This window comes from Bombus terrestris, chromosome 3, assembly GCF_910591885.1.
Source record: "Bombus terrestris chromosome 3, iyBomTerr1.2, whole genome shotgun sequence".
In the NCBI taxonomy this organism is placed as follows: Eukaryota; Metazoa; Arthropoda; class Insecta; order Hymenoptera; family Apidae; genus Bombus; species Bombus terrestris.
This window is the reverse complement of record NC_063271.1, coordinates 3,278,061-3,305,159: the sequence shown is the minus strand read 5'-3', so window position 1 is coordinate 3,305,159 and position 27,099 is coordinate 3,278,061. Positions and strand designations below refer to the sequence as shown.

Here is a 27,099-nt window from a genome sequence, read left to right as displayed (position 1 = left end):
AAACGGCGAAACAGTCGCCGTAAATTTCGAAAGAAGAGCGAAAAGGGTGGCGTGGCGTCGGCACCGGTTGGGGACGGTTTCGGGTTAAGCCGACCGGACCCACGCGCGCCAGGCTGTGTCGTTGCCTGTTCACGAATAAATGTCGTAGGAGTTGTAATTGCAACGAGGCGTAATTAGTTTTGGAAATTTAATTATTTCCGGGCAGGGTACGCGGGTACGCGCGCGATAAACGCCGCCGGCGGAAGCCTTTCGACGAAGAATTATCGGAGGACTTTCCCACGTAGCAGCCGTTAATCCTGCTTCGAGCAACCTCGAACCAATGGAAAATCGTCGAGTTTCGAAACCTCCGCACCTCGACGCGCTTTCATCTCGCCCCGCTGCCTCTCTACGGCTTTTCTAGATCGCGTAATCCGTCGACAAGCGTCATTCGTTGCTTTGTTAATCAACCTCGAACGCCTTAGGACACGTCTAATTTGCGGGCTGACGGCGAGCCGCCTAGACGAATGCGTGCGTACAGTTTTACGGAGAATCGATTTCCAGTCGGTGAAGAAATTGCCAACGAAAGTCGCGGGAATACGCGATGAGGCTATTACTCGTGTTTAAGAAAATTGCCTTTAAACGTCGTATTATCGCATGAATTCTTCAGACGGTTTTAATCTATCCTACATAGGTACAACGTGCAGCTTAATATACTTTAAGCATCGAGAAGAGTTCTCCTGAACGATACGAGAAAAAAGATAATATTGCTAACGTCGCTTGTTAGATTATGGTTCTTAGACGCTCTTGCGACAACGATAAAGTCTCTAAATCATGCAGAAACGTACGTACGTACACTTCGTCCAGAACGGTGTTTGCACAGCTCGTAAAAAGGTCATTTTGTTTGCACCATACGATGTATTTGTTTTTTAAAACATAGGACAAGAATGAAACGTAATCGCTAAATGCGCAGTAAAATTTTCCAGCGCTTTATTGCAATAGGAGTAACCTTTTGTACGAGTCAAGTTATATTTAAAAAGATCTGTTTCGTCTGTTATCAAAATTAATTCTCTGGTGCGTTAAACGCTGGATTTTCCATATACGAACCTACAAAGTCCGTGCTCACGTAAGCGAAACCAATCGTTCAAGGCCATCCTTGAAGGTGTTCGCTCTCGTAACATCGATTTCTCACATTTTTACGCCGAACGGAACGATCTCGCGTAAACGCGTGTTAATTGCCCCTGCCATCGTACAGTTATCCACGTAGTTGCACATGAGAAAAAAAAAAAAAGACTGCAATCGTAAATATTCGCGATTGACGGTGCATAACGGGTGAATGCAAATCGCGAAGCGGTTACAAAACTTTCTCATGCGTCACCGGCATTCCTTGAACACACGTTTCCGCGCTTTGTCGGTGTGACATGTGTACAGAGCGAGATACATAACAGTGGTCCGACGCGAGCAAATATACCGTTAGTATTGCGAACGGGACTATTGCTTTTCTCCTACAGACTTGTGTTTCCATTCGAGATGATGAAGCATATTCGAACGATTCTTTCCTATATACTGTCAAGATATGCGAGAGACGTTGATAAAACAGGTAGCGAAATACGTGAATTTATCGAAAAATTTAAGGCACACTACAGGGAACAATCAGAGGATCGTTCTGCGTGTTACTGCGATTTCTATATCTGTTCCTTGCGTCCGCATCTCTTCCCGGTGACTATCTTAAAGTCGATATATCGATAATACGTCAATCGCGGATTTATACAGAACTTTCTCGCTTCTCAATATTTTAGCAACATCTCGCATTCACGCGTATCATAACATCGATGATTTCATTTTTCCTTCAAACTTAACAAATTTAATAAAGGATCAAAAGATACGATTGGATGGAAAGACGCAGCAAGGTTAATATAATAGAAGCTTTCGCAGAAGCTGCAGTAGCTCTGGTAAATAGCTCTTCAATTGTTTTCAGCCATGCCTTTAAGTAGTCGCGTAGTATAATACGATTTATCGAGACGCGAAAGATGTTGGAAACGGCAGAAAGCGAGGTATAATTGCACAAAAGAACGTTTTTACGATACTTTTTGTATATTCATAGCGCACGAACTGATTGCTTTGCACAGCGGCCGACTGTCGCGTTACAACCTCCGTTTATTGGAAAACACCGGTGAACCAATATTGATCCTGCGAATAGTGGAAAACAGTCGATGTAACGTGCGTAACAATACCGTGATACGATTAAATATGTACCTACGGCAATTCAATTCTATTAATTTAGACGTGCAAGCAGCCCTGTATTTATCCAACCATTCTCCCCTGATCAGCCTATTACATCGAACAAACAAGCGCGCCAACCTTTTTGTCCACGCCGTAGATATTATGTAAACGCGCGTCGATTGAGTTTTCGGATATTCATGCACAGCTCGTGGCTACGTTTCACAAACGGACCAACCTCGAGGTGTTTCGATCCACGAATCCACCTTAACCTTTAGTGGGAACAAACTGTAAAGTTTCTTTGCTCGCCACCGACTATTCTTTTGACGAAGGGTGACAGGCACCCTACTCTTCGTAAGCGAAGGGTATGCTCGATCGAAGGGATCCTCGTGCGCGTGTGTTTTCTGTAGACGCGTGGTTCGCGATTGCGTTTTCAGAAATTAATGGCCAGCCGCGGTCTGAATTTCCGCGTTCGTTGTATCCGCTGCCGCGATTTCTAAGAACGAATGCGCACGACAGCTTAAAAAATTTATCCAGACCGACCGGTGTTAGCCCGGTGTGCGCTAAACCGTTCCCAGTCAACCGGCCGTCTTTTCAAACGGATCTTTACAAAAGCTGTCTTTCTCCCCCGAAGCTTTGTCCGAGCCCCCCGACATACCACAGACTGGAACCTCTCTCCGCCCCTTTGCCGTTCATGAATCTTTGAGAGTTCATCGCGGAACCTGGGAATCAGCTCTGTCTTCTTTTGTTTCGACGGTTTTGGCGTTCCGTCAGCTGGGAACAGCGTCAGAAGGACGGAAGAGCGATCAATGAGATCTTTTGTACTTTTACCGGACTCGTTGATTAGAGAGATCTCCGTGGGTCTTGAGAATTTGTAGGCAGCACGATTTTAAATATGACAATTTGGAATGTCATTCATTGAGATGTAAATTTCTGATCGTAAAAGAATTTAAACGGTAAGATTATAGAGGGAAAAACAATTTCCTATATCAACGCGTTAGTTGTAACTTTGTCCACTGAAATACATAGTCACGAGAGGCCAAGCGTGGTCAATTAATCAGAGTGATTAAGTTTCGACGAATTGATTGCTATTATGTAACTGCAGCTCGTTCTATATCGAATAAAATTGCTTTGAAACTGAGAAACAGCAGGAATGCAAAAACTGTATTTGCATTTTCTTATTTCTATGATGGCGGAACATCAACGAGTCGATCAATTTTCTTTTTGCATCTCGTGTCCATTAAACTCTCCGTCCATTATCCGTGGGAAAAATAATTCTCTCAGGAGCGAGAAAAGCAACAGCTTTAAGCTCCTTACCCATTGGTAAAGAGGTTTGTAACGAAGTCCATTTTTCTCGTTCTGTTTCAGCAATCATGGCGCATTTCTTTTTCCTGGCTGCGTTCTTCTGGCTGAACACGATGTGCTTCAACATCTGGTGGACGTTCAGGTGAGTCTTGCTCCCTTTTGTCCGATCAGCTATAGGGTGTAAAGAAAGAAGATAGGTATAGATCTGTGGCGGAAGATTTCGCCGCGTGTGTACTCTTCCGTGCGACTGCTCTCGAATCAAACGACTGTACCGCGTTAAGATTTATTTGATCGAACCTTCTTTCTATTTTTTCTTTTTAATTTTTCTCCGCTCGAAAAGCTCCTCGTTTTTACACACGCGACGCAAACGTTTCAGATATACTTTTGAAAAATGAAATACACGAGCAGTCGTCACGTAGCAATTAAGCGTCCGTTTGGTGGACGAGTCCCGTGAACAGGGTGATGAGGTAAAAATTATGAAAATTCGCGAAGCGTAATTGGCAGAGAATTTCAGAAGCGAAACGAGGTTGGTAACGGGAATGTCGAGGCCCCTGTCCCGAAGAGAGAGAGTAACTCTGGTGGTTTGTGCGTACGCCGTTAATTAACACCGGGTTGCAGGTTATCGACCTGGCCGAGTTTCGCGTTAGCCGCGTTGCCTCGTGTCGCATCTTCGATCAGAAGGCCACCACTCGTTACCTCGCAATTATGCAATTACCACGTAATTACGCAATCTATAGCGCGCTCTTGGCAAATAATTCATCGCGTTCGCCGCGAAATCGCTCGCCACGCTATCGAACAATGAGAATTATTCCATTATAAAACTATATGCTTGATAACGAACTCAGTTTCTGGAGCCGTTACTTTTTTCTCGCGACTACGCTGAAGCAAATTCTCCCGGGAAATAATTATTGCGCGATATTAGTCCGAACGGGCGATGAACCGTAACTTTGTACGTTCTCATGGTCTCTTCGTCCAATATGCGTTGCATTAAACAACGCTAATGTCGCCTATTGAATTATCATAATTCATTATTATCCGGTAATAACGGTCGCTAACAGACTATGGAACTCGCGGTTGACCTTTACCCGCGAGAAACGGATAGAACGCGCGCAGCACCTGCGAGAAATTACTTCTGGCGGTATGTTTCGCGGTGAGAACGCGTTACAGCGAACGTGAACGCGGGTGCGAACGTTCAGGTGGTTAGAACGATGATCTCCACCGAAGTAGCAGCAGAAGATCGTTAGTGGCCGGATCACGTTTGACTCGAAGGATCGAAAGGGGACGAAGCAGGCCGTCGCGTCGTCGCGGTGAGAGATGGGATCAAGATCACTCGGTCGACTGGTTAATGCGATGCAACACGGTCGCTATAACGGGCCCTCCATCTCTTCTTCTTCTTCTTCTTCCTCTTCTTCTTCCTCTTCTTCTCGTTCGTCGATTTTGTCGACTTTTTTTTCTTCCGATACTGCCGAGTGGCTCATTTCTCACCTTTTTCTCTCGACAGCCTTCAACTTCTTTTGTCTCTTCGTTCGTCTTCCGAGTCTTGCTGCTCGTGTGCCATTGTTTCTCTCCGTTTTTATCTCTCCTTTCGTTTTTCTTTCTCTCTTGTTGAGTTGTAACGTGTAAAATATTTCACTTCACTAGCGAAATCTGTTCGATCGATCGCGTATTTCTTGATCAGGTATCGGCGATATCGTTTACTAATTTTGCAATACGTTGAGGTTTTTCGCGATAATTAAAAATGATTCGATTTTGGAGAATTATGTGGCCGATCGTTATTCAAACGTTCGTGGATTTACAGCTTAAACAATGCGGAGCTTCGAAATTTCAGTTTCTAAGTTTCAAGGATTCGAAGATCAAGAAATTCGAAAGTTAAATATTCGGAGAATGTTTTATTTTATCTGTAATTTACGTTAATGGCTACATTTCACTACGGGTTTATCTCCGATCTACCATCGCGGTGTTACACGGTACACTGCATTCGCGAAACGATTCAAAAAATAGCTGCTCCGACTGGATGCATCCGCATCAATGACTCCGACTTTTCTCTGTTCCCCGAGCGTTGTACTTTTATCAGCGATTTTCGCGTGGGATGCACACGGCCGAAACGTGTCAGCGACACGTGCGCAACCCGTTGTATCCACTTGTTGAAGTGTCACCGACACGTTGCGTTCACGCTAGCTGCTCAGCTCCGTGATTTTCCAGCCGGAAAATTAGCCCGGTGTCATTTACCGCTGTGCAGCCGCGTTTAGCGCGATGCATCCTGTCGGATAACTCGTTTCATCCACAGTTTTCCTCCCGCTGCAAGGTCATTGCTTTCATGCCGCTACTCGGTTGCTTCGTTTAGGTTTCACAAAGATTCGAAAGGAGCTTTTCACAGAAGAAGCAGTGACGCAATCTGGAAATAACTTATCGAATTTAATTAGCAGTATTATGAGAGACTTCATAATTGGACGCATTGAGCAACGTCGGCAAAAGGTACGACTCTAAGCTGCTTGGAGAACGATTACGTCACTGACTAGTCTATAGATTGGTACCTCCTATAGATCGGCCATCAACTAAATTTCTTTGTTTCTCAACTCATTACCCCCTGAGTGGTTCAAGTCCATTAATTCCTATGTAGGCAACCGAGCATATAAGGAAATCTCAGGTTTCGGTATTTTAAACCTGTGCATAAATTTCGACGTACAGACATTCATGGTCTTACAGTTTTTAATATTTTAATAATATAAATGCAGATACGAATCTAGCTGTTCGTAGAACTGGGTCAAACTGGAACAGACTGGGTCAATAGTCTTTGGTCTTGGTCTTGGTGTGGTTATTTCTCAACTTACTACAAACTGTTTAAACTATCGCGTATGTTTCGCTGCAGAGATATCCAAAGAATGGGAATTCGAAGTTTCATCCTTCTGAAAGACACAGTTGGTGCATTCGATGATAAGGAAATAGCAAGTACAATTAAGTACAATGTACAAGCACGATAACCCCGAGCGAATCGACGATTCCATCGCGTGGAAATTTATACGCTTAATTGCTGACTGAGATAGCTGGTCTGATGAGTCTGAATACGCTTGCTTTTTACACCAAAGGTGAGCTCCTCGAACTTGCTCCTTACGACTAGACGCGTGCACGCCTATTTTCCGAGAAATTCTTCAATTACCTAACATCTAACAGCTTCCCACGGTCAGTGCAGTCGTTGCACATAGACGCACATGTAAGAGAACATACACGAAGTCTTCTAACAGGGTTGACCTCGTCGCTCGCAATTCCTTGCTACCGTCGATGCTTCTGCTGTTGCTGGTTGCGCTCTCGACTCTCGGCGGTGCGTGCACTCAACGAGAGAGCGTTACTTCTCGAAACGAATTTGCATTCCAGAAGCGAACTGGTTCGTCGAAAGATTCGCCTGCGAGAATCGATGATCCTCGAGAGTGTCCTTTCATGCTTGTTCGCGAGCTTCTCGGAGATTTGGCGAACTTTCAGGAGCAAAATTTCTCCAGGAAGAAAGCCAGAGAATTTTTCGTTGCGAAAATATTTCGATGCGTCCACGTTGGTTTCCTTTCTCAGGGTAGAAATCAAAGAGATTTCTGAAAGAAGCTTTTCTAATCGGTTTCGATCGCTTCGAGAGTTTGGTCACGAACATCGAAAATATCCTTCGAAGGCTTAATGGAATTCGGTCGAGCGAAAAAGCAAAGACTCGTCTATGAACTGGGGCTGCGACACGATCGGTCATTGTCAGCAACGAAGAAACGCCTAATCTCGATGCCTGCCTGCGAAACAATGCAACGACCAGGCCGCAGGCACAGGACAGAACGGAGAACAAAGGCGGAATGTGTCGTCTGAGGATCGTGGTCAAGTGTATTAGCCTGTGACGGTGTAAGTACGCGTTCGTGTCGGTCGTTAAGGTCTCCACTGTTCTCGAAGAGTGGCTCATTAACTTCGTTTATCTCGTCCCCGATAGCTGCATCATGGACTCGACTTCTTTGGCTACATAAGATCGTACTCCCCCGCTGCCAAGTTAATAGCATCCACAAAATTCTAGATAGTGAGAAAATTCCTAACAAAATTTGCACTTCGAACGATTTTCGTTTCTATATTCCCTTCGACGATCTTCTTTCCTTCTTTTAGATACTTTTAGATTGGAATTTATACAAGAGCTTTGATATCAAAATTATAGCAAGTACAGGTTAACCCCAAATAATAATTAATTCCACTACCGCTCAGAAATCAAATTTTTTAAAGCAAATACCATAACTGTCCTAAGATTTTTAAGTAGAAATATAAAAATAGGAATAATTTTCGAAACCCCTTTGAAATTTGTGATAGCTCTGCAATCGAATAAATATATTGAATTAGTCCGACAATAGTCTCTCGAATCACAGAAACTGGAACGTTCTGTTCTAAGCATTAGAGCGTCTTACGTTTTATATGATAAGATTGGCCCGATACAAAGTCTGGTATACTTCGAAGTTAATATTGCTCGAGGCAATGGAGATCTATATGCATAGATTCATCTTGCGCTAGGTCAAAGATCCGGAGCATAGTAGTCGGAGCAGATGGTGAATTGATAGAAACGAGCGGAATCTGTAATCGACGAAGTGGCCGTTGCCAAGATTCGTTTTCATAACGAGAAAGTTTACTTGCGTCGGGCGTGTAACGCCGTCGCCCGAAGGCGATACCGGCAGAGTTGGCAAGCATGGCGGCGAAAAAGAACGAGGAAAAGGGAGTTTTGGAGACGCTTCGGGGACGTGATCAAGAACACCGGCCGGTCTGTCGTGGCGCGCATCTCAACGAAGCTTGATTAAGGTCCCTTCTGTTCTCGAACACAGTAGCTCATTAATTCCGTTATCTCATTTTCTGCAGTCACCGGATCTCTTGACCAGTGAATCGAATCAATTGCCCTCGTGTCATCCCCCTCTGTCGAGGGTCTGAAAAATCCCAAGAAATTTTCATAATATCGTCCGAGAAAGGCTCGAGTCTCTGCTTCGGTAGCGACAGAGAAGCGATCTAGTCGGTCGGTTATAAATAGATTAATTCTCGTTCATCGACAATTTGTTAGGGCGTCAAGTTGATGCCAACAGGAGCGTGACCTACATTCACGCGATGTTGGCTGTACCATGTTTCTAGATGAATTTCGTAACGAACATGTAAGTACGTTCAACCTATATTATGATCAGCTTTTGTATCAATTCGTTGTTTGCACTTACGCCTTTCTTAAGCGTCCTTTTAAAATCAATCTTTGTCGCGTATCGTTCTTGGTAGCTATCCTCCAACTGTTTCGAACAGAGTGTCTTTTATTGTACGAACCTTCGTCAAATCGATGACGAAGAAGTTGATCTTTGCTACTTGGAAACTTTTGTAAATATCTAAACTTCGGAGATCAAGTACGTAGCGTAGCGATTGTTCCGTGTCTTTCAAAGTCCGCGTACCAAAAATTCTCTCTTCGTAGGACGAGGTTAACCCCTACAGTGATCGCTCGTAAAAAGGGATTACTCGCACCTACAAAGAAGCTAACTTTCCCGCTTAAAAAGTTCTACAAATCCAATGCAATCGTTTTCCTGAATTGTTCAAACTCTCCGTTTCGAACATTGTCAGCTCGTTCGGTGAACCGTTTAGGTCAATTCCCTGGGACGTCCGATTAAGTTAATTGAATTAAACGGTCTCCGCGTGTCCCTTTGCGTCCTCACCGGAAGCGCTGCTGGAAACCCCCTCTTCTTTCGTTCATCCACGTAACACCCATGAACACTACGGATTACCAGAGGATCTTGAAGAGACTTCCAGTTCGATGGCTTTTCAGCGGAAGAGCAGATTCTACAGCCGCGAGCAAATTAGTTTAACCCGGCGAGTAGGTTCGTAGTCTTCCCGGTCCCGATTCGGCAAACTTCTTCGAGGGTTCCTCAGTTCCTCGAGGCTGTGGACGTGACGGCAACAAGATATCTCGCTGACCGTCACGTTTGCGGTTGTCCCTGTCGGTTTACCTCGTAGCTCTTTCTCTCTCTGTTTCTCTTGCATCTGCCTAAGAGAAGAGAAGAGAAGCTTCGTGGCCGTCTTGGAAGCGACGCAAAGTCGTTGATCCAGCGAGTCGAGTTCTCCGAGCAAGTTTCGTATACATACTCCGCTGGTTCGACCACCCGACCGGTCCATTTCCCCTGCTCTGTTGACACTTCTCGACTCGACCGAATTCAAATATTGCTCCGGACCAGCCGGCGCGGCGGACCGTGTCGAGGACACCGTCCACGTGGTTGCCGAACGCAGCTCGGTTTTGTCTGTGGGTTGCTTTCAAGCGTAGTATTCTGTAGTACGAAATGAAAGATCATCGACCAAGAGATACGTGTTTTACTTTATTCCATTTTCGTCTAACGAGATAAGACGCTTCTGGATGAAAATGTAGGGAAATATGGGAATTGAAGCAGCTTTCAGGATCCTCCGGTAATGATATCGAAATTTACTTCGTTCTATTTATCAAATGGTCACAGTTGGATCTTATCGCATTAACGTATTTTGTTTTGGTACCATTATTAAATGAAATTAGATCTCTACGAGTTTATTCTGTGGGAGATGGTTCGAGTAATCGGAAAAAGTATTTCGGAAAAACGATATAATCTCGAACTTACATGACTAGCGGTACAAGGAAAGTTTAAGGACTTTTTATTTCATTTATTTAGATCGCGGTCGTTTATTTGAAATATAACGATCGGTAGTAGCAAAAGATTAAAGAAAAACGACGATTCCTCTTCCCATCGACGTGTCTATCGAAAGAGCATGATTCGTTCGATGTCGGATAAAATTAAAAGTAGGTGAACCAGGGATAAGCCGAGGATCTACGGGGACTCGCGGTGAAAGTGTTTATAATCCATCAGCGTAGCCGGGACCGCGTCTATTTCTGTTCGCCATGGCGATCTATGGCGTACTAATCCCCGTGGAAAAATTTTCTTGGCACGGACCACGGGATTCGAGGGAATCGCGATCGCCGGCCTCGATGGAGTATATTCAAACCGACACCGAGGTATCCGGCAGTTCGTCGAAGATCTTAAATAAAACGCGAACAATTTCCAAAGCTTAAGACACGGTCGAAATAATTTTCTATAAATTTATCGCGATTCTTCACCCTTCTTGAACTTCAGAGGATGAAACGAACCTCACAGAAGCAAAAGGTAAAGCGTGAAAGCTGTACGAAGCGAAAATCAAGTCGACTCGGCGAAACTGTCTCGAAATGAAGTTATAATTCGAGGAGCGAAAAGGAAGAAGCAATCGGTGATGTCTGATTGGAGCCCAATCTAAATATAATCTCTCGTTTGATACACAGTAGCCGTGGGTAATAGCATTACCGCAGATTACTCGTTACGGGAGCAATCTACCGACGGAGCCCGAAGAAAATCGAAAGTGTAGCGGATTCGCAGGAAATCAGAGGAAAAGATAATCGAAACGTCGAAGGCGTAACCGGACGTCCGTCGCAACGACTTTGATGGCAACGTTGTTTCTTTGCTATTTCCATCTGTCTTCGCTCCCTTTCTCTCTCTTTCTCTATTTCCTTCCCTGTCTCTTGTGGCAGGGATCAGCGAGCTCGCGAGGTTAACGACTTGGTCCGTTGCTTCTTCTTTTCCTTCGTCCATGGGACTACGCTCGTTACGCGTTAGATAATGCATGCAAATTGCATTAAGTCAACGTGACTACCGGTTCTCGGGCACGGACGATGTAACGTCGCGTCGTCCAGCTCTATCTTTTTCTGGCTCTACCCTCCTAGTCAACGACCTGTCCATGTAAAGATAGGACGAATCGTCAGCGCGTTTACCGTTGCAGTTTCCAGGCCAATCTATTACGCCGACTGTCAGCCAGCTCTGGGTGTATTATAGATGTTCCGTGAGCCGGCCAGTGAATCACTCGAGACGTTCAGAAACATCGAAGACGAGATGCAACGGTGGCTCCCTTTGAACGGACACTCTCGTTCCGACTCGTTCGCGTGTCGCGAGTCGTATTCGTTGGTCGCAGTTTCGTCGAATCTTGGCTCGCTCTGTTGGTCGTGCGGCTTCTTTGCTCGTCGTGCTTCCTCCTCGTCTCAGTGGTCCTTTCACGAGATCTCGGCGTGCAATGGACGTGCGGGCTCTCCTCTCTCTACGGGCTTAATTACTTCGGAGGCAGAGCTACCCAGTGTTGGTAGTCAGCTAGTCTTGCTTGAGACTGTAGACGGGAGTTCTCGTTTTAATGTACGGCAATTAGGAATGCCTCGAGCGCGGGGTAGATAAATTGCCAAGTATTAGCGGGTAAATTGCTACATTTCGTTATTGCCGCGTAATAATGATAATCTGCGATAATTGACATTCGCCGGTGGATGAGTTATCCTGCGTCGATGCGTTTACGCCAGTTCTCCAATTATTTCCTCTAATTAAATCGCGAGCAGATAAAGCAACGGCAGGGTTGGTACATCGCGTGTCGATCAGAGGAGGAAATTACATTAGAAATAAGAATAGTCGAAAGTGGAGATTAACCCTTTGAAGCAGCGTCCTGAAACTGATGGTGAATTATCCTCAAGTGGTTGGTTGGTACTCTACAAATTACTTTCAACAGTTTTTCGTAATTTAAGTATATTTACTATTATTACTGGATATTCTGCGAGAAATTTGACGATGCGTAGAAACGGATAGGACGTCCACAATATACAGCTTATGATATCCGAAAGATATCTCCGCGTAGGTTCTATTTTGCATAAACGTTTCCAATTTATTCACAACCGACAACATATCTACACAGAAATATTTTTATTAAATCACCACACAATGTCCAAAGCGAAAAGAACCGCGTAAAATACAAAGTTTCAACCTCAATTCGACATAAAATTGCGAATGATTGAACCTCGATTTCTGTAATTACCGCGATGCTGGTAAGAGGACTAGCGTAAGAAATGCAGGTTCGTTTATTGGCCGAAAGTGTCTCGTACACAAATAAAATAATGTAGCAAAGGAAAGCTAAGTAGACGCGAAAGAACGGTTCTTCGTTGTGTCAATGTACACTTTGATTGTCTCCATTTGCGTTCGTACGGTGCGCGCAGCAAAATCTACGTCCGTAACTCTGGTGTTTTCTGGTGGAACTCGGCGACCTATTCGTTGTTACGCACGGCCATTAACTGGCAGCCGTGTGCTCGGAATTACTCGAGTGAATCACGCACGCCAGTCCGGATGTCGATGAAACCGGCTTCCTTTAGCCCACGTTACGTCTGTCCCGATCGTGCGGATTATTCTATCGATGGAATTTCAATCCCCGCCGTGTTAATACGCTCGAAGATACGATCTTTGTATCCAGGGTTATTTGCATTTTACCTGACCCGTGATCCGCCACATATAGATCTTTAATAGCCACCGTGGGCGTTGATTAAAAATACTCGCACGGCGCTAAAAGGAGCTGCAACGTTGTCGAAATAGACGAACGATGATCGACGATTAGCGAAGAAAAAACAGCTTTAGGTGTTTCGAGTGGTTGCTTGTTTGAGAATAACGCAGGAGATTGGACTCTAATCCGTCGATTCATTGCTCGTTTGAAGCTTCTTCGATAATCTTAACGAATAAAAAGGGTAGTTTGGAGATCGTAGATAGAATTAGAGCTAGTAGATCAAGTTAATAGGTTTTCCTGATCCATACAAGGTACGATAGAAAAATAATGAAACTAAATCTATCATACTCTTATCTACTGTACGAATATGTATCAAGAACTACAAATATCTGCTGCCAGAATTTTGACAACGAAGAAATGTTGAACTATAATTAATCGCGATTAAATTATACGTTATATTCATGTCCAGAATTAAAATTGAAATTGAACGAATGTATGAATTTCGGAAACACTGTATCAAGTATCTTGGAGATTATTTCAAAACTGTCGTCTTGTCCATTAATGTCATGCTTCTTGCTAGTCTTGTTACTTTCTTATCTCACCATACGTCGAGACAGTCTATGGTCAGAAATCGACTAATCCTAAATTAGGAATATTATTCAAACGCAAAAGTTTCACAACGAAAAGCGGTAAGACCTATCGAGAAAGAACTGGAGACGGGCAAACTAATTACTTTGAAACTTCCATCTGTCCAAACGCGGCGCAACGCCTTTAATTGACACGGCGTCACGCACGGCACTCTCCTCACGAGGATCTGGTAACCATCGGCCGCTAACCACATCCCGTATGAACGAAAAAAGCACCATAAAAAAACCTCATCCCCTGAACAACCCCAGCTTAACTTAACCCAGACCCGGGTCTGTTAGGCAGATACGGTTCTTCCTCAGACAGAATCTCTATTTGACCGAGTCGTAGATACCAGTCTGGCGACTGCAAACGTCGTTTATAGATAAGAGAAATTACCAAACGGCCAAAGAAATTGCTTAGGGCCAACACAGAGTTGTTGTATCGCGTACGTCGTGGTTGTTAACACCGTTCGAGTAAATCATGAATGGTCGTTAGGATTTGGACTATGGTTCCCTAGAGACTAAGCTCCGAATTTCTCGGGGAGCAGTGCCAAGGAATTGCGCCCAAGTTCGACCATCCCCTAGACCTTTCTCTCTCTCTTCCCCTGACCTTTGGATATACGCGATACATCTTTGTTCTTGCTCGAGGACTACGTAATGCTAGACGTTCATCCGTATTTTTGGTCGCCAAGATTTCTTGCTGGGTACACGTTGTTGGCATTTTTATTGGCCGTCGTTGAGTCTCGTTTGGACCTGCTTGTACGTGTTTTAACTTGACGCTAGAATTTTATTAACCCGTTATTGCGCCACTCGTTCTCCCGAAACTGGTTTCACATCACTTTTACCAGCGAATAAAATGTACAATTTGTGTCAAAGAAACGTAGGAGTGTGTGAGAGGCGTATCAAAAAATATATAAACGGAAAATGAATATATGCTTGAGTGAAAAAAAGCTTATTCCAATTCTCATATATATATATATATATATCGTTATAAATTAAAAAAATTCTTCAGAAAAATTACGATAATTTTGATTACACTCTGCCAGTTTCAGCGTCACAGCTGACGGACTTGTGGAACGATCGTTTAATCGGTACGCTAACACGTGCAAATACATTCGTAAAAGTTTCCTTCTTACCTGTCTTCGGTCAGATTGCGTGCTCCTAACAATTTAACTTCTGCTTTCTCCAAGCAGACTTAATGAGACGTCTCTATCGTACCTGAATCTTAAAACGCTCTTTACAAGCGAGTGTTTTATATCGTCGAGAAAGGACATCTGTTAGCCATTCCGTTACTTCGTCCCATTCGAATCCATACAACTTTCGCGAATGTCATCGGTTAATACAATAATCTGCGAATAGAACTTCTACGTATGCTCGACCGCATGTAATCAACGGATTAAGCCCCTGTTAGCACACTTCCATTTGGCATCCGATTAGCCGGCTTTCCCCTGATATCGCTTTATATCTAATACGTATGCGTACAGGCAAACCAGGAACAATAGTATTGAAAGTAGTACCACCGTGTGAACTCGTAACTCGTGACCACGTCGTTGTCGTTTTAACAGAGTGACTAAGTGTTAATACGTTTAGACGATCGTGGCTTCTCGTACGCCGTTAATCTCCAATTCCTCCCATCGTTTCGTTTGCATACGTCGACCTACGGCTAATTAACTGTTCACGGTTACACAGTTTCGCCATTTCGGTATTGAAGCCGACCGAATGGCCGTCCTAAATTTCTCCTCGTTATCTCTTTCGCGCTGTTCACATCGTTATCCCTGGTCGATCTGGACGAGGATGGCCCCCTACTCGCTCGTGCATGGTGGCGAGACTCTCTCGTTACACGCATGATTTGCGCGCGAAGTGAACACGCGTAGGAGAGGACCAGCGAGGAGTTGCATATCCTTCGCATCAACCTTCGTCGAGTTTTTCTAGTCCTCGAAACGGTGTCTCGACAAGGGTTCGACAGCGATGTACTTACGCAGAATTCCTCTGGTCGTTTCTTTGCCGATGTCGAGAAAATGAAGTGGAAATTTAACGAAGATGTAATGAATCAAAGGGTATCGTGTTTGAAAGTTACAAAATTTACACGCGACATAGGCAAAGTTGTAGTTCAATTTGATCGTGAATTATATGTACACTATGAGTTAAGAGATTCGAATCATTACGACTTATGTATCGAATTATTATCACCTACGTGTATTTTATAGCGTCCATCGAAAATTTCAATCATCTCGGTCGTTTAGACACTTTTGGATAATGCTCAAATACGTTACAATTATTGCATCACTGTGTTACTAAAATATAAATATTCATATGGTTCAATGAGATTATTTTTCAAATAAAAAAGAAATTTGTATCTTTCGTCTTCTGATTTAGAAAATGCCCCCAAAATGGTCACAGTCACCTTGCCCGCCAGAGTATTAACACCAAGATTAGTAAAATTGCAATGCTATAAAACAAAGTGAAAAGGATTCAGAAACTAAGAAAAATGGTCGCTTCTTCTGAAAGATCGAACGAGCTAAATGAAAATTGCGGTAAGACCGGTTCAGAGAGACTTAGCCTTTAGTTGCCTGGAATAAATCGCGAAAGATCGCGGGATAATCGGACTAATTATTGTTTCATGTCCGGCAATTTCGAGCACGCTGTGCGTGAAATGAATCAGGTCTGAGGTCTGGTTCGATAAGTCAGTACGGGGACGAGTTTCGGTGTTGGGGGAAAAGATAGGCGAGCGGATCAAGACTCGTCCTACACGCCACCGTACCGCGAAAGAGGCCAGTCGATGGAATTACGAGAGTTCTTCGTTTATAAGTCTCTCTCTGTGACAGTGAACTCTTGGAGCGTGACATTGTCACGGATCGTGTTGCACGATACGCTCATCTTCCGTAACCGTGGCTCGTGATTGCGCACTTAGCTAGTCAGCCGAGGCTGAATTTCAACCGGTGCGAAACGCTTCGCGATACCGCTACCAGTTTTCTACGACCGGCCATTAGATGGTTTTCACGGAACTCGATTGAAACTGATTGCAAAGTCGTTGCACGATCGGCCTTACTAATGACGTTTCTTCTGATATTAGATACTTGGAGATACAGAGACGTCGTCGCCATATATCCATCGAGCGCCGAAGATTACGCGTTAGAAGTTGCTAAATGAAATCTGCTCCAATTGCTGCAATTTCTTCCCGTTTTGATTTAGGATCTAACTTTCTATTAATTGCACGCATAAATCTTTATTAGTAAGAAATTAAACTTTCTTATAAATGCTACGTTACATGCCTTTATCGACTGAGAATCAGAAACCGTATCAAAAATTCATATTACAAAACAAGAAATTGAAGAACCTACGTAATAATAAATTTATCGGGAAGAAAGTAGGAGAATGTTGGTCTTAACGTTAACACACTTCTTCAACCAAGTTTTCACTTAATTTTACTTGCTAACACAACAGTTACTCGAATATGCATTCCCCTTTGGTATCCCTCGCATCTTTCACGTACCGCGGCTCTTGCGTCGAAACTATTCGCACTCACGAAACTTGAGAAACCGTGGACGATCCTTTGACAAGATTTTGGAAACAGGTCAAGCGACTCTCGGCCGGCACAAACGCGAATCTTCTGCAGGCTCGTAGGCTCGTTTCTTACCGGTCGCAAACTCGGTAACACGGTAACGCGAGGGCACGAGGAAGCAGAAAGTGGGATGAAAGAGCGGCAAAACGGTGGGAGAAGAGAGGGGCATGTCGATGACCCCGGCCTCAGGCTGCACCTGCATCACCTGCGGCCAGAGGCAACCCGTCGACGGAACTCTGACGATCGTCGCCGTTCGACCGTGCGGTGAACTTGATCTTAACCGTGAAAAAAGTTGCCCGGCCATCTGTGCCACGAAGAGGAGGAATTCCAAGTGGCGAAGCGAGCGCGTGGAGCTGCGAAGGACACGCGATAGCATCGAAGAACAGAATGCAACGCGGAATTCACGGATTTAAGCCAAGCGTTTCCTCCTTCGTGCGTAAACATCACCACCCATATCTTCGTTCGTACTTTCGATATGGCTCATTAACTGCTTGCTCTCTGCCGTTCTAAGAATTATTTACCATACGTGGTTTACGAATTGATTGCTTCCGGTGATTTCTGTGTGGTACTCGGATACTGTGGAAAATTACAGGCTAAGTTATGACTGGTAATTTGTTGGAATTTTTCTAAATAAATCTCGGCGTCGTGGGTAAGCTATTTCGCGACCATTCTGTACTGGATATTTCGTGAATTTTACACCATGTTATACATAATTGGTAAATTGTTGGAACTCTTGCGAATGCATCGTGGGACAGAGAGTAAAGTGCAGATATGAATTATGACATTTTTTTATACCATGGAAGGTTTCGTACTTCAGATTCAGGAATTAATGCATCATTCTAGGCGAAGAAGTAGACGATTAATAGAGTCCTCGAGCTCTCCAGCGAATGCTATAGACGTTCTCTCAAAGATGATTAATGCCATGCGGTGGTAGGCCATTTAAAATACCATATATACAATCTGTCGATACGTAGGTAGATGAATAGTGGAGAAAATCACTATGCAGAGAAGCGAAGGAGGTAGAGTATTCTGGTGTGTATAAGATCGAGGCCAAGTTACCACTAAATTAACATGTTCACAGTTCCGTGACCCATACGCGCCTCTTGGAAATCAAACTGATCAAGTACATCGAGGTTAATATCATCTACTCTAGCACTAAAATGAAGACATTTCCGAGAAACAGAGTCGATCAATTTGCTTTCATTCGCAATCAAAAATCATATAGTCTTTTCACATAAAAAGCACGAATATTCTACTTTCGTTTATTCGTTACTTTTTCGATAAGCTTCATAGAGTACGTGTGTATCGTACAACATGTTTTTCGAAATATTACATCACATAATCGTATCCTTGGTTACCATTAGGTGATTATTACATCACAATGGACAGTATTCATTCTTCTAGTACAACCATCCAATTGTCTTACTATTCCATATGAAATAGAACAAAATAAATTTATTACACCATAGATAGACAATGTAGCTCCATCGAGGCACGTGTATCATTTTCCTGAATGTATAACAGATAAGAGGTGAATATGTGTTATTGAACACGTGTTGAGAAACACGGTGTGAATCGAAAGATAAAGTCTCTACCTCTGAATAATAAAAGTTTCCACTTCTGTTCCACTTACACCTCCATATTTTATATTCTTTTCTATTCTACATCTCATTTATTCCAGCGGATGAAAGCGGCCAGCAGTTCCTCCGGTTGATATTGCGTCGTTTCCTGTTCAGGCTAACGGTAACACCGTACACAATTCTCGTGGTGCAACCTGTGCCTAAGCACGCAGATCTTATCGAGGCGAACGAGTCGTGCACAAGCGCTCTCGTTCCGATCTCAGTCCGATTTTCATTGTTCTCCGCAAAAAGTGCGCGTAGCCGAATGCTACGCAGCAAGAACGCTTGCTGCTACTTTTCGTACCGTTACGCCACGTGCTCTCGAAACTTCAATAAAGCACCGGTAACGCGAGCATCATTGTCTCCTTCCTGGGACTAGGCGCGAGACAGCAACGTGGAAAACCACTTCGTGATCGTGGAACAGAGATCCCGTTGCAGATCAAATACAAAACTTTCGTACGAAAGACAGAGAACAAGTGCAAACGTAGTGTCTTTGCTTGCCGTTTATATAATAAGTTTTACAAAATAATGATTCAAATATCTATTGAACAAGTTGTTACGCTGCGAGGCTCGCTATAGGCCGTGTTCCTAACCTTCTTCCTTGGTGCTGCAGCGTGACGGATGGATCGTCTTACATGGCCGTCGATATATACACAAAGTAGCGATAAACGCATAGTTGTCGTCAAGCAGCGAGTTATAGAAACATCGATTCGCCTTTGGTCGGTTGTTTTATCTACAGGAAAAAGGTGGCATACGTGATCATAGGCGCGAACTGTTGCGAGACTCGAACGTGATAAGGGTCGTCTCCCAGAGAAGACAAAGAACAAAATCGAAGGGCAGTCAGTGGCAAATGAGGATTCAAATCGAATGGTTCAGAGGAATAAAATCGAAGTCGCTTAGTTAACCTACGATTTACGTTCGAGAATTTTGGGCCGAGAACGTAAACAGGCTCGCGCAGCCTTCGAGTCATTCGTACGACTTGTGTAGTACGTACTACGGACTATGCCCGTAGTTGTAAGTTAAGGGGTTAAACAAATACATCGAGAAATATTATAAAGTCGGGTCGAATTACAATAACAAACTAATTGTCTCATCGTTAACTGATTTGTGATGTATTAATTCCAATTTTAAATATTGTTAAAAATACAAGCTTATTTTGGTCCTGTTAATTCCTCTCGCTGACGCGTTTTCCTCGCGATCGCGTCTCCGCGAACTGTCGTAACGCTAGTAGTTCTTCGACAGAAGTAGGTTCGTTATTTTTTATAGAGAATTTCTAGCTCCATCGAGTAATGTGTCAAAAGATATACAATTTCATTTCAAAAATCAAAGTTGACATACATAGGTCCTTGATGCATCCACCCAGAAAACGAACTAACATCGATATATGCACTCCTCGAAATCATTCAACTTCCATACAAAGCTTTTTTGCTGTTAATAATAATAATGAGAAAAATCGAGATGGTAATTTTAGGCGAGACACTGTATGAAAATAGAACGAATTTATATTACGGGCCATTGCTATACTAATAACATCGTATATGCAATTGGTAGCATTTTGAATTCAACGAAAGTGTTGGTACGCTCAGTACGATAGTCGAAAAAGAAAGCATAGTACGCACGCGATGGTGGGCACGTTTACGAGGGAACCAGTAGCTTTACGAGAAGTGGTACAAGTGGCGTAGAAATTGCGCTCTACCTAATTGTTCGTCTAGTAGAACTCGGGATTATTGCGATCTCACCTCCGTTCCCTGTGTCCACGTAGAGTCCACGAATTTCCGCGTGGAAATGGGCAAAGGTGGTTACCGCGTTCCACGAGCCGCAACCACCACCGGACGATGCTCTCGATTTGTTTACGCACTCCGTTAATTAACCTCGATAATTGGGTACGTGCCAGGCATGCGTTACCGTGTCGATCGCTTCCGTTCTTTCCTATAAAAGAGATATTCAAACGAGTGGTAACTTTTCTCGGGTTCTCGCTTTAAAAAAAGAAACTATCTCGATAGCTTTTAAAATTCAGTGAATTCCATCTCTATTGATTTTCTGGAAATTTAAAAAAATTCTTCTATTAAAAATTCTATTTCGATAAGGAAGTGGGCTGAATGTTTTTCTCTTTTCTTGTTAATTTCGTAAATACAAACGGTAGACAATTTGTCTGTATATCGAATTTCTTACTTTGAACATACTCTGAATTTCCACAGCTTATCGAATCTATAAGAAGGACATCATCGCCCCATATAATCCACTAAAAATTCTTGTATCTCGAAAGCTCGAAAGAAGACGTTCCAAGAACAGAAACTTCGTTTCGCGTCATAAAAATGCATCCCACCTGCCAACAGTACTACACTCGTACGTTCCTCGTATCCTCTACCTTTCAGCCACTCTCGTTCAACCCTCATTTCCACGAAGAACACCGAATTCCTGTGAAATTGTACTAAAAGCCATTTGACGGCCTGTGCATATTCCATACACGTAAATGCACTTCGTATGCAAGTATCGTGCGAGATGCAGCGGCCTCGTGGGCTTCTTTATTTCGAAAATTCCACATTCCTCGGCCGGAATAATAGCTGGCTGTCGTTCCGACGATTCATCCGCGAGCAATCTCGCGTTCGTCGCGTCGTGACACCCGCGCACGAGCCGATGAAACGACGCAAAGAATGCCTCTTTCTCTACGGAGTCCAGCCAACGTTTTAATAAACTCACGCCGGTTTTATTCCTTGGTGAACGCCCTTTGACCTCCTCTCTGTTTTCTATGGGAAACACGAAGTCACGAAAGGGAAGGAAGCTCTTCCGTGGAGAAACGTCCCGGTCCAAAGCGCTGTGAGAATCGATCAAAGGATAAGATTGAACGTTAATTGGCAACAGGAGACACGGACCGTCCGGACTGATTGCTGTAATCGCTGACCCATTGTCGTTCTTTATTAAATTAAAGGGAGTAGAATGATACGTCGTCGACAGTGATTCTCAGAACGATATTAGTTTCGTATCAAACTGGCCTCTTCGAGTTTAATTCGATTTTTCGGTTTCTCATTCCGTTTGATTAAACATATTGGTTAAGTGACTATTGCTGTCCTCGTCGGTTCTTCATCAAAGTTTTCATTTATAAATTCACTAACATTATTAATTGGGAAATTATTTTTCAAAAGAGTACTGATATTACTTGGGTTTTTATTATTAACGCGTACGATTCGTTATGAAAATAACGAACATTGTGTCAGTCATATCATATCACCGTTTAGAAGTGGTACGTCCTGTAAATTTCGATTAATATCCGTCGAATATCGGTGTCGTTTAAATAAACACGAACGATGGTGCGTTTAAAATTAACGAATGCGTCAAGTATCAGTAACGAGAAATATTTGGAATTTCTTGTCAATATACTATCTCGATAACTGATCATTGAACATTGAGTAACTCATGGCCAGTTGCCAAGACATTGGTATATATGAAATTGGAGAAAGAGATGCAAGTGGAATCAGTTGACAGAGCAATCTCTTAGCCGGAATATACGATTTGATTTCTAGTGTCGCTAAGCCTTTTTCCCCTGGCGGAATCACGGTTTCTCGTTAGACACGACACGTTTTCGGAGAGAGGAGAGGAATACGCGGTCGTCGCGTCTCCCCGCGGATCATGGTTGCCAGCTCGCGCGAACCCTCCAACGAAATAATTGAATAATTCAGGCAGAGTCGCGTAGTGCGCCAGTTTGCGAAGTGTCAGGCTCAGCTCGTGGCCACGCACGGGGATATTCCGGTCGTATAACCGGCTGTTTCGGTGTCGCTTTTCGCGTCCGCTTGATACCGAAACCTTTCTTCCTGCCAGCCAACGAATGGGACAGGTTTTCGTACTAAAAGGACACCCGATACGTGGAAGCTTGTTTAAGAGGACACTTAATACCCTGTACAGATGGTGGCCGGAATTTCGGGGCTGTTCTTTTCAATTTTTCTCTTTTTTATAACCCTCCTTCGTACTATATTCCATCGCTCAGAGTTCCACGAACTCTATGTGTATGTATATATATATATATATATATATATATATATATATACCAGTTTGTTTCCACGTATGTTGACTTTCGGTCGTAAAAAAGTGATTAACGTTGTTTAAAGACTCGTAGCATACCGGTCGTTATTATTAATTCCCAGCTTACCTCTCTTCCTCTCTTCTTTACGCGTTCGTCTAACTATCATTTACGTTCTAATAAGCTCCTAATTAAATACGCGATAATCAATGTGCATTTCTTTTACGATCGCGAAAGTAACGTGCAGTAAAAACATGGAGAAGAAAGAACCATTCTATAGGAACGCAGACAATTTCTTTCGACCGTAGAGGGATTCGTCGGAGGATAATAAATGATCGTTGGACGTGGAAACCGTTTGAAGAATCGATTCGATAAGGATCGCGAAGCGGATAGGAGAGGACGACGTCAGGCTGCCAATTAGACCGGCGAGTGCAAATCCCTTCGTTAACCGGCTATAGAGCGAATATAAACGCGGTGTACGGTTGGCGATGATAAAATTTGAATTGTCACGGTATCCGGTGCGGTTCTCTATCGCCTGTATTAATTTACAGAGCTGAACCGGAGGAGTGCTCACGACGGCAGAATCGTTGAACGATCGCGACGCGTTCGTGATTACGGACGAGAAACGACGACGATCCACGAGTTGTTGAATCCACGAAGCCGTGTGGCACTTATCAAAGAGAAGGGTGGTCCTCCCGGAGGATGTGTCACTCGCGGCACCACTCAAATCAGATTTTCTTCGCTTAACGCCCTGTCAGTTCTCGCTTTGCAAGCGCGTTGCTCGCTTCAGGAATCACGTCGGCGTCCGTCAGGCCGGTTTATTGCATTTCCAGCGGGTTTCGTCTCGTTTTCACGGTTTGTTTCGCCCTTCATTTCCCGGCAGCCGCCTCGTCGCGCGAGTACCCCACCAAAGACGAGATAGAACGCCGACGACGTTTCTTCGGCGTCTCTGCCTCCGCGAAGACGCCGTTCTTGCAGCTTCTGACACTTTTCGTCGGGTCGCGTCACCCTTGTATCTTTCTTCGCGCGTGTCTCCCCCTTCTGCCTCTCTCCTTCCTTCCTTCCTTCCGCCGCGTCAACTTCGATACAAAGAATTCCTCTCCTTTAACCCGTCAAACACTCAACCTTCGTTCCATATTCAGCCGGCAATCGGATGAATCCGCGGCGGTAGAAAATTTATAAGCGCTCGAAAGGTGTATAGTAGAAACGCGTATCGTCATCCGATCACATGAAACAAGAAACGCCGAAGACAATCGAGTACGATCTATAGAAATGAAATACCGTTACTGTATCTGAATTTCATCGTGGATACTCGATTCTACCAAGATAATACCGGAGAATCGATCAAATTTTAACTTTCCATGGAAAGAACGTGCATATAAAAATGGTACCATTCTCGTCGCTTTCAAATACGTTTCGATACGAATTCTTCTCTTCGGTGTCCCCTCTATTCAACGCCAGAGAATAGCTCCTCATCGAGCTGACTCGATCGAATCGAGCACGAAAGAAAATAGAATCAGTCGTTAACGTCGGGTGACGAAAAAACGCTGCAGTTATTTTTATTCCGTGGAATACATTTTCATTCGCGATCGACAAGCTTCTGAAATACAGCGTCTTCCCTCGCTCTTTTTCCATACCACGAACCGAGTACATTCGTTTCACGATCTCTCGAGTATCCGTCTGTTCACGAGCGCGTCTTTTACGAATCGAATCAGCCTGCCTGTGTACGCACGCCGAGCGAACGATCCGCTTTTCCGTGGCCACGAAACTCGCGGTGCCAACGAAACGCGTCTCCAACTGTGTCTCTGTACGCGCGAATAACCGTATGAAATTCTCGCGTGGCCGAGCTTAGAACGCGCGGTTCGCCAACCACTTTGCTTTATTTCCCTTTCTTGTCGTTCTTTAATCGAATCTCGAGCGTGCCGTTTCTTCCGTTCGCTCCTTGGAAACAATCGAAATATTTTATTTTAGAAATTTATTGATCCTCGTCGATGAAAGGTTCTTTGATCTTTGATTTTATTAATTTCTCAAACGAGAGAAACGAGTCCCATATCCTTCCGTTCGAATGAAATTTCTCCGTCTTCGTAATAACTTCGTAGGAAAGAAGATTCTCCATCACCCTAAATTACGAAATTGAAATTTTATTTCGTCCCATGCCAATGGAGACTCTAATCATTAATCAATTTTCCCTGCGTTAAGATCCAATACGGAAATTTCGAATTGAAAAAGTAGAGAGCGGCAGTGAAGGCGGAGACGAGTTCTCGTTTATTTCGAATTAGAGGGGGGTGCTGTCCCCGCAAGGTCCTTCTTGCGATATGAATGAAGCTCAAAGGCGTTGTTCGAGGATCTCGCGAGGGGCCGGGCCCTTTCGGGGCTCGTCGAGCAAACATGCGGGATTATTAAACCGTCTACGCGCGCCGGAGACGTTTCATCTTTGATTGGCCCGGACGTAATGGGAATTCCCGGTCGATCCGAAGTTTACTAAGGGTGATACTATTCGCCTCGACTTCCGACCGTCTATATACACCGTGGCTCGGTTTCGTGGAGAGTTTCTCTCTCTCTCTCGCTCTTTCTTTCTCTCTCGCATACATAGTATACAGTGTCACCGTTGCTCTCTATGCTTCGTTGTATTCGAAACCAATGTCGGCTTTAATCGTGTGATTTGAAAGGCTGCGAGCGTGTACAGAAGAGCGCTCACTGATGGAAAATTAGGGTGGCTCGTATAACTAACCTTTTTCTTCTTAGGGTATAAATCAATTTCCACAAAGAGATCCCGGTCGAGGATCGAAACCTTTTGAAATTCACCTACGCTTTACATTCCCAAAAGCTAGCGCGATGATTAGCGTAGATTAATTTTCGCCATGCTCCAGTTAATTGATCGCGAGCCGCGAAACAAGCAACCCTCCGACCACTCGTCACAACCACGAACACGAACTTTCCAAACAACTGCTCTCTCGTACCCGAACAAAGTAACTTCCTTCCACAAACTAACCGGGTAGGCTGGCTAAAAAAATAAACCGTAGCCAGCAGCCGATTAGCCGGAGACCGATTAAAGCGACCGCAATTATCAAGAGTTTGATCCGAGCATTCGATGTTTGCTCGCACCTCCTGCTCCTCTTCCACTGGCAAATTATCTCGCTGGAATTCGTAATTGACCCAGTGAACGGCCAATAAATCGATAACAGTAGAGTGAAGCTGCGCGGCGGTTCGCCTCTGGAATTCCAATCGTGTGTTCTCTTCTCTCGCTGTCTTAAAGGGGTGGTTTTTTCGCAAGCACGTATGCAAATCTTCGTGGCTTCCGTGTAAAGGACGGTGGCCGATATACTCGTTTGTCCTTGTTGAAGCAGCTCGCTAGTTTTGGAAGCTGTTCCCAGTGGGGGCACCAAAGGAAATCTCGCTACAGAGACGGCAGTACTATACGAGGAGCGAAGAGGAATGTCGAGCGCCGCGGGGGTCGACCGTTTTGCCAGCCAGATTTATGTAGCAAATATTTGCAAGGCGAGCCGCCTTCTGTCCCCTTCTTCTAATGGATTGGACGACTCTTGTCTGCCGTTCCCTGTGACTCGTCGTTTTTCGCGACACCGACCCGTCTACCGATAGGTAGGCACTCCAATTCCCTTGAAAGCATCCGTTGTTCTTTTCGTCGGCTCGACCTCCTTCGCCCGTGGCCCGCGATGATTTACGACGGACCGTCGCGCAGGCCGCAGGTCCACGATGTCCGACGTGAGACAAGGTGTTTCGAATGAGACCTGTCTGCCGCGCTTGAACAGGTGTCTGAGTGACGATTGCTAGGGGAGATTTTATGTGTAGGATATGTTTGACATGTATCGAGTATGTAAATACCTGGCCCGGGGCTTTGAAAAGCTTCCAGGAATAATCGTATGAAAACCTGGAATAAGAGTCCCTAGCACATTTTCAGAAAAATTAAACGAACATCGAACGTATGGTTCTAGAATTACTTAGGATTGGCCTTCCATCTTTAAACTATAGCGAAGCGGGTGGATTCCTTGTTATCTATTTCGTTTAGAAAACCTCATTGAGGAATAGCTTCTGATCGCAAAGGATCACACCGAGTAACAGATTTTAGGAACGTTGCATTATCTAAACTTATCGTAAATCTTATGTTCCACCGTTTCAAAACTCATATACAGATCTATCCACCTATTGATAATTCGTATTGCGACAAACTTCGTCTTCCGGCTGTCTGTTTTTTAAAAATCCATCCCTCGTCTCGGAATAACAGACTCAAATCACGTTGCATAATTAAAATTTAATTTCCACGATCCACTGTTCCAACGTAATCCACTATCCAAATAGACTTAGCCGAAATAAACGGACGAATAAATAATTCGGCTCGATTGGAAGAAAAGCGTCCCCTTGATGAGGGAAACACGGGAAAGAGCTAACGAATCCTCACGAAATCAATTAGCAGGCCGTCAGGTATTCGATAACGGGCAG

At 44.1% G+C, this 27,099-nt stretch overlaps 1 protein-coding gene across 1 annotated transcript in view; it reads left to right on the top strand.

Moving 5' to 3' along the window:
- LOC100647927 (probable G-protein coupled receptor Mth-like 1) overlaps nucleotides 1–27,099 on the top strand; it is a 155,507-nt gene that overhangs the window by 53,202 nt on the left and 75,206 nt on the right. Inside the window, exon 4 of the mRNA XM_003394204.4 lies at nucleotides 3,565–3,643. Within this exon, the coding sequence (XP_003394252.2) occupies nucleotides 3,565–3,643 (79 nt within the window). The remainder of the gene's footprint in view (nucleotides 1–3,564; nucleotides 3,644–27,099) is intronic.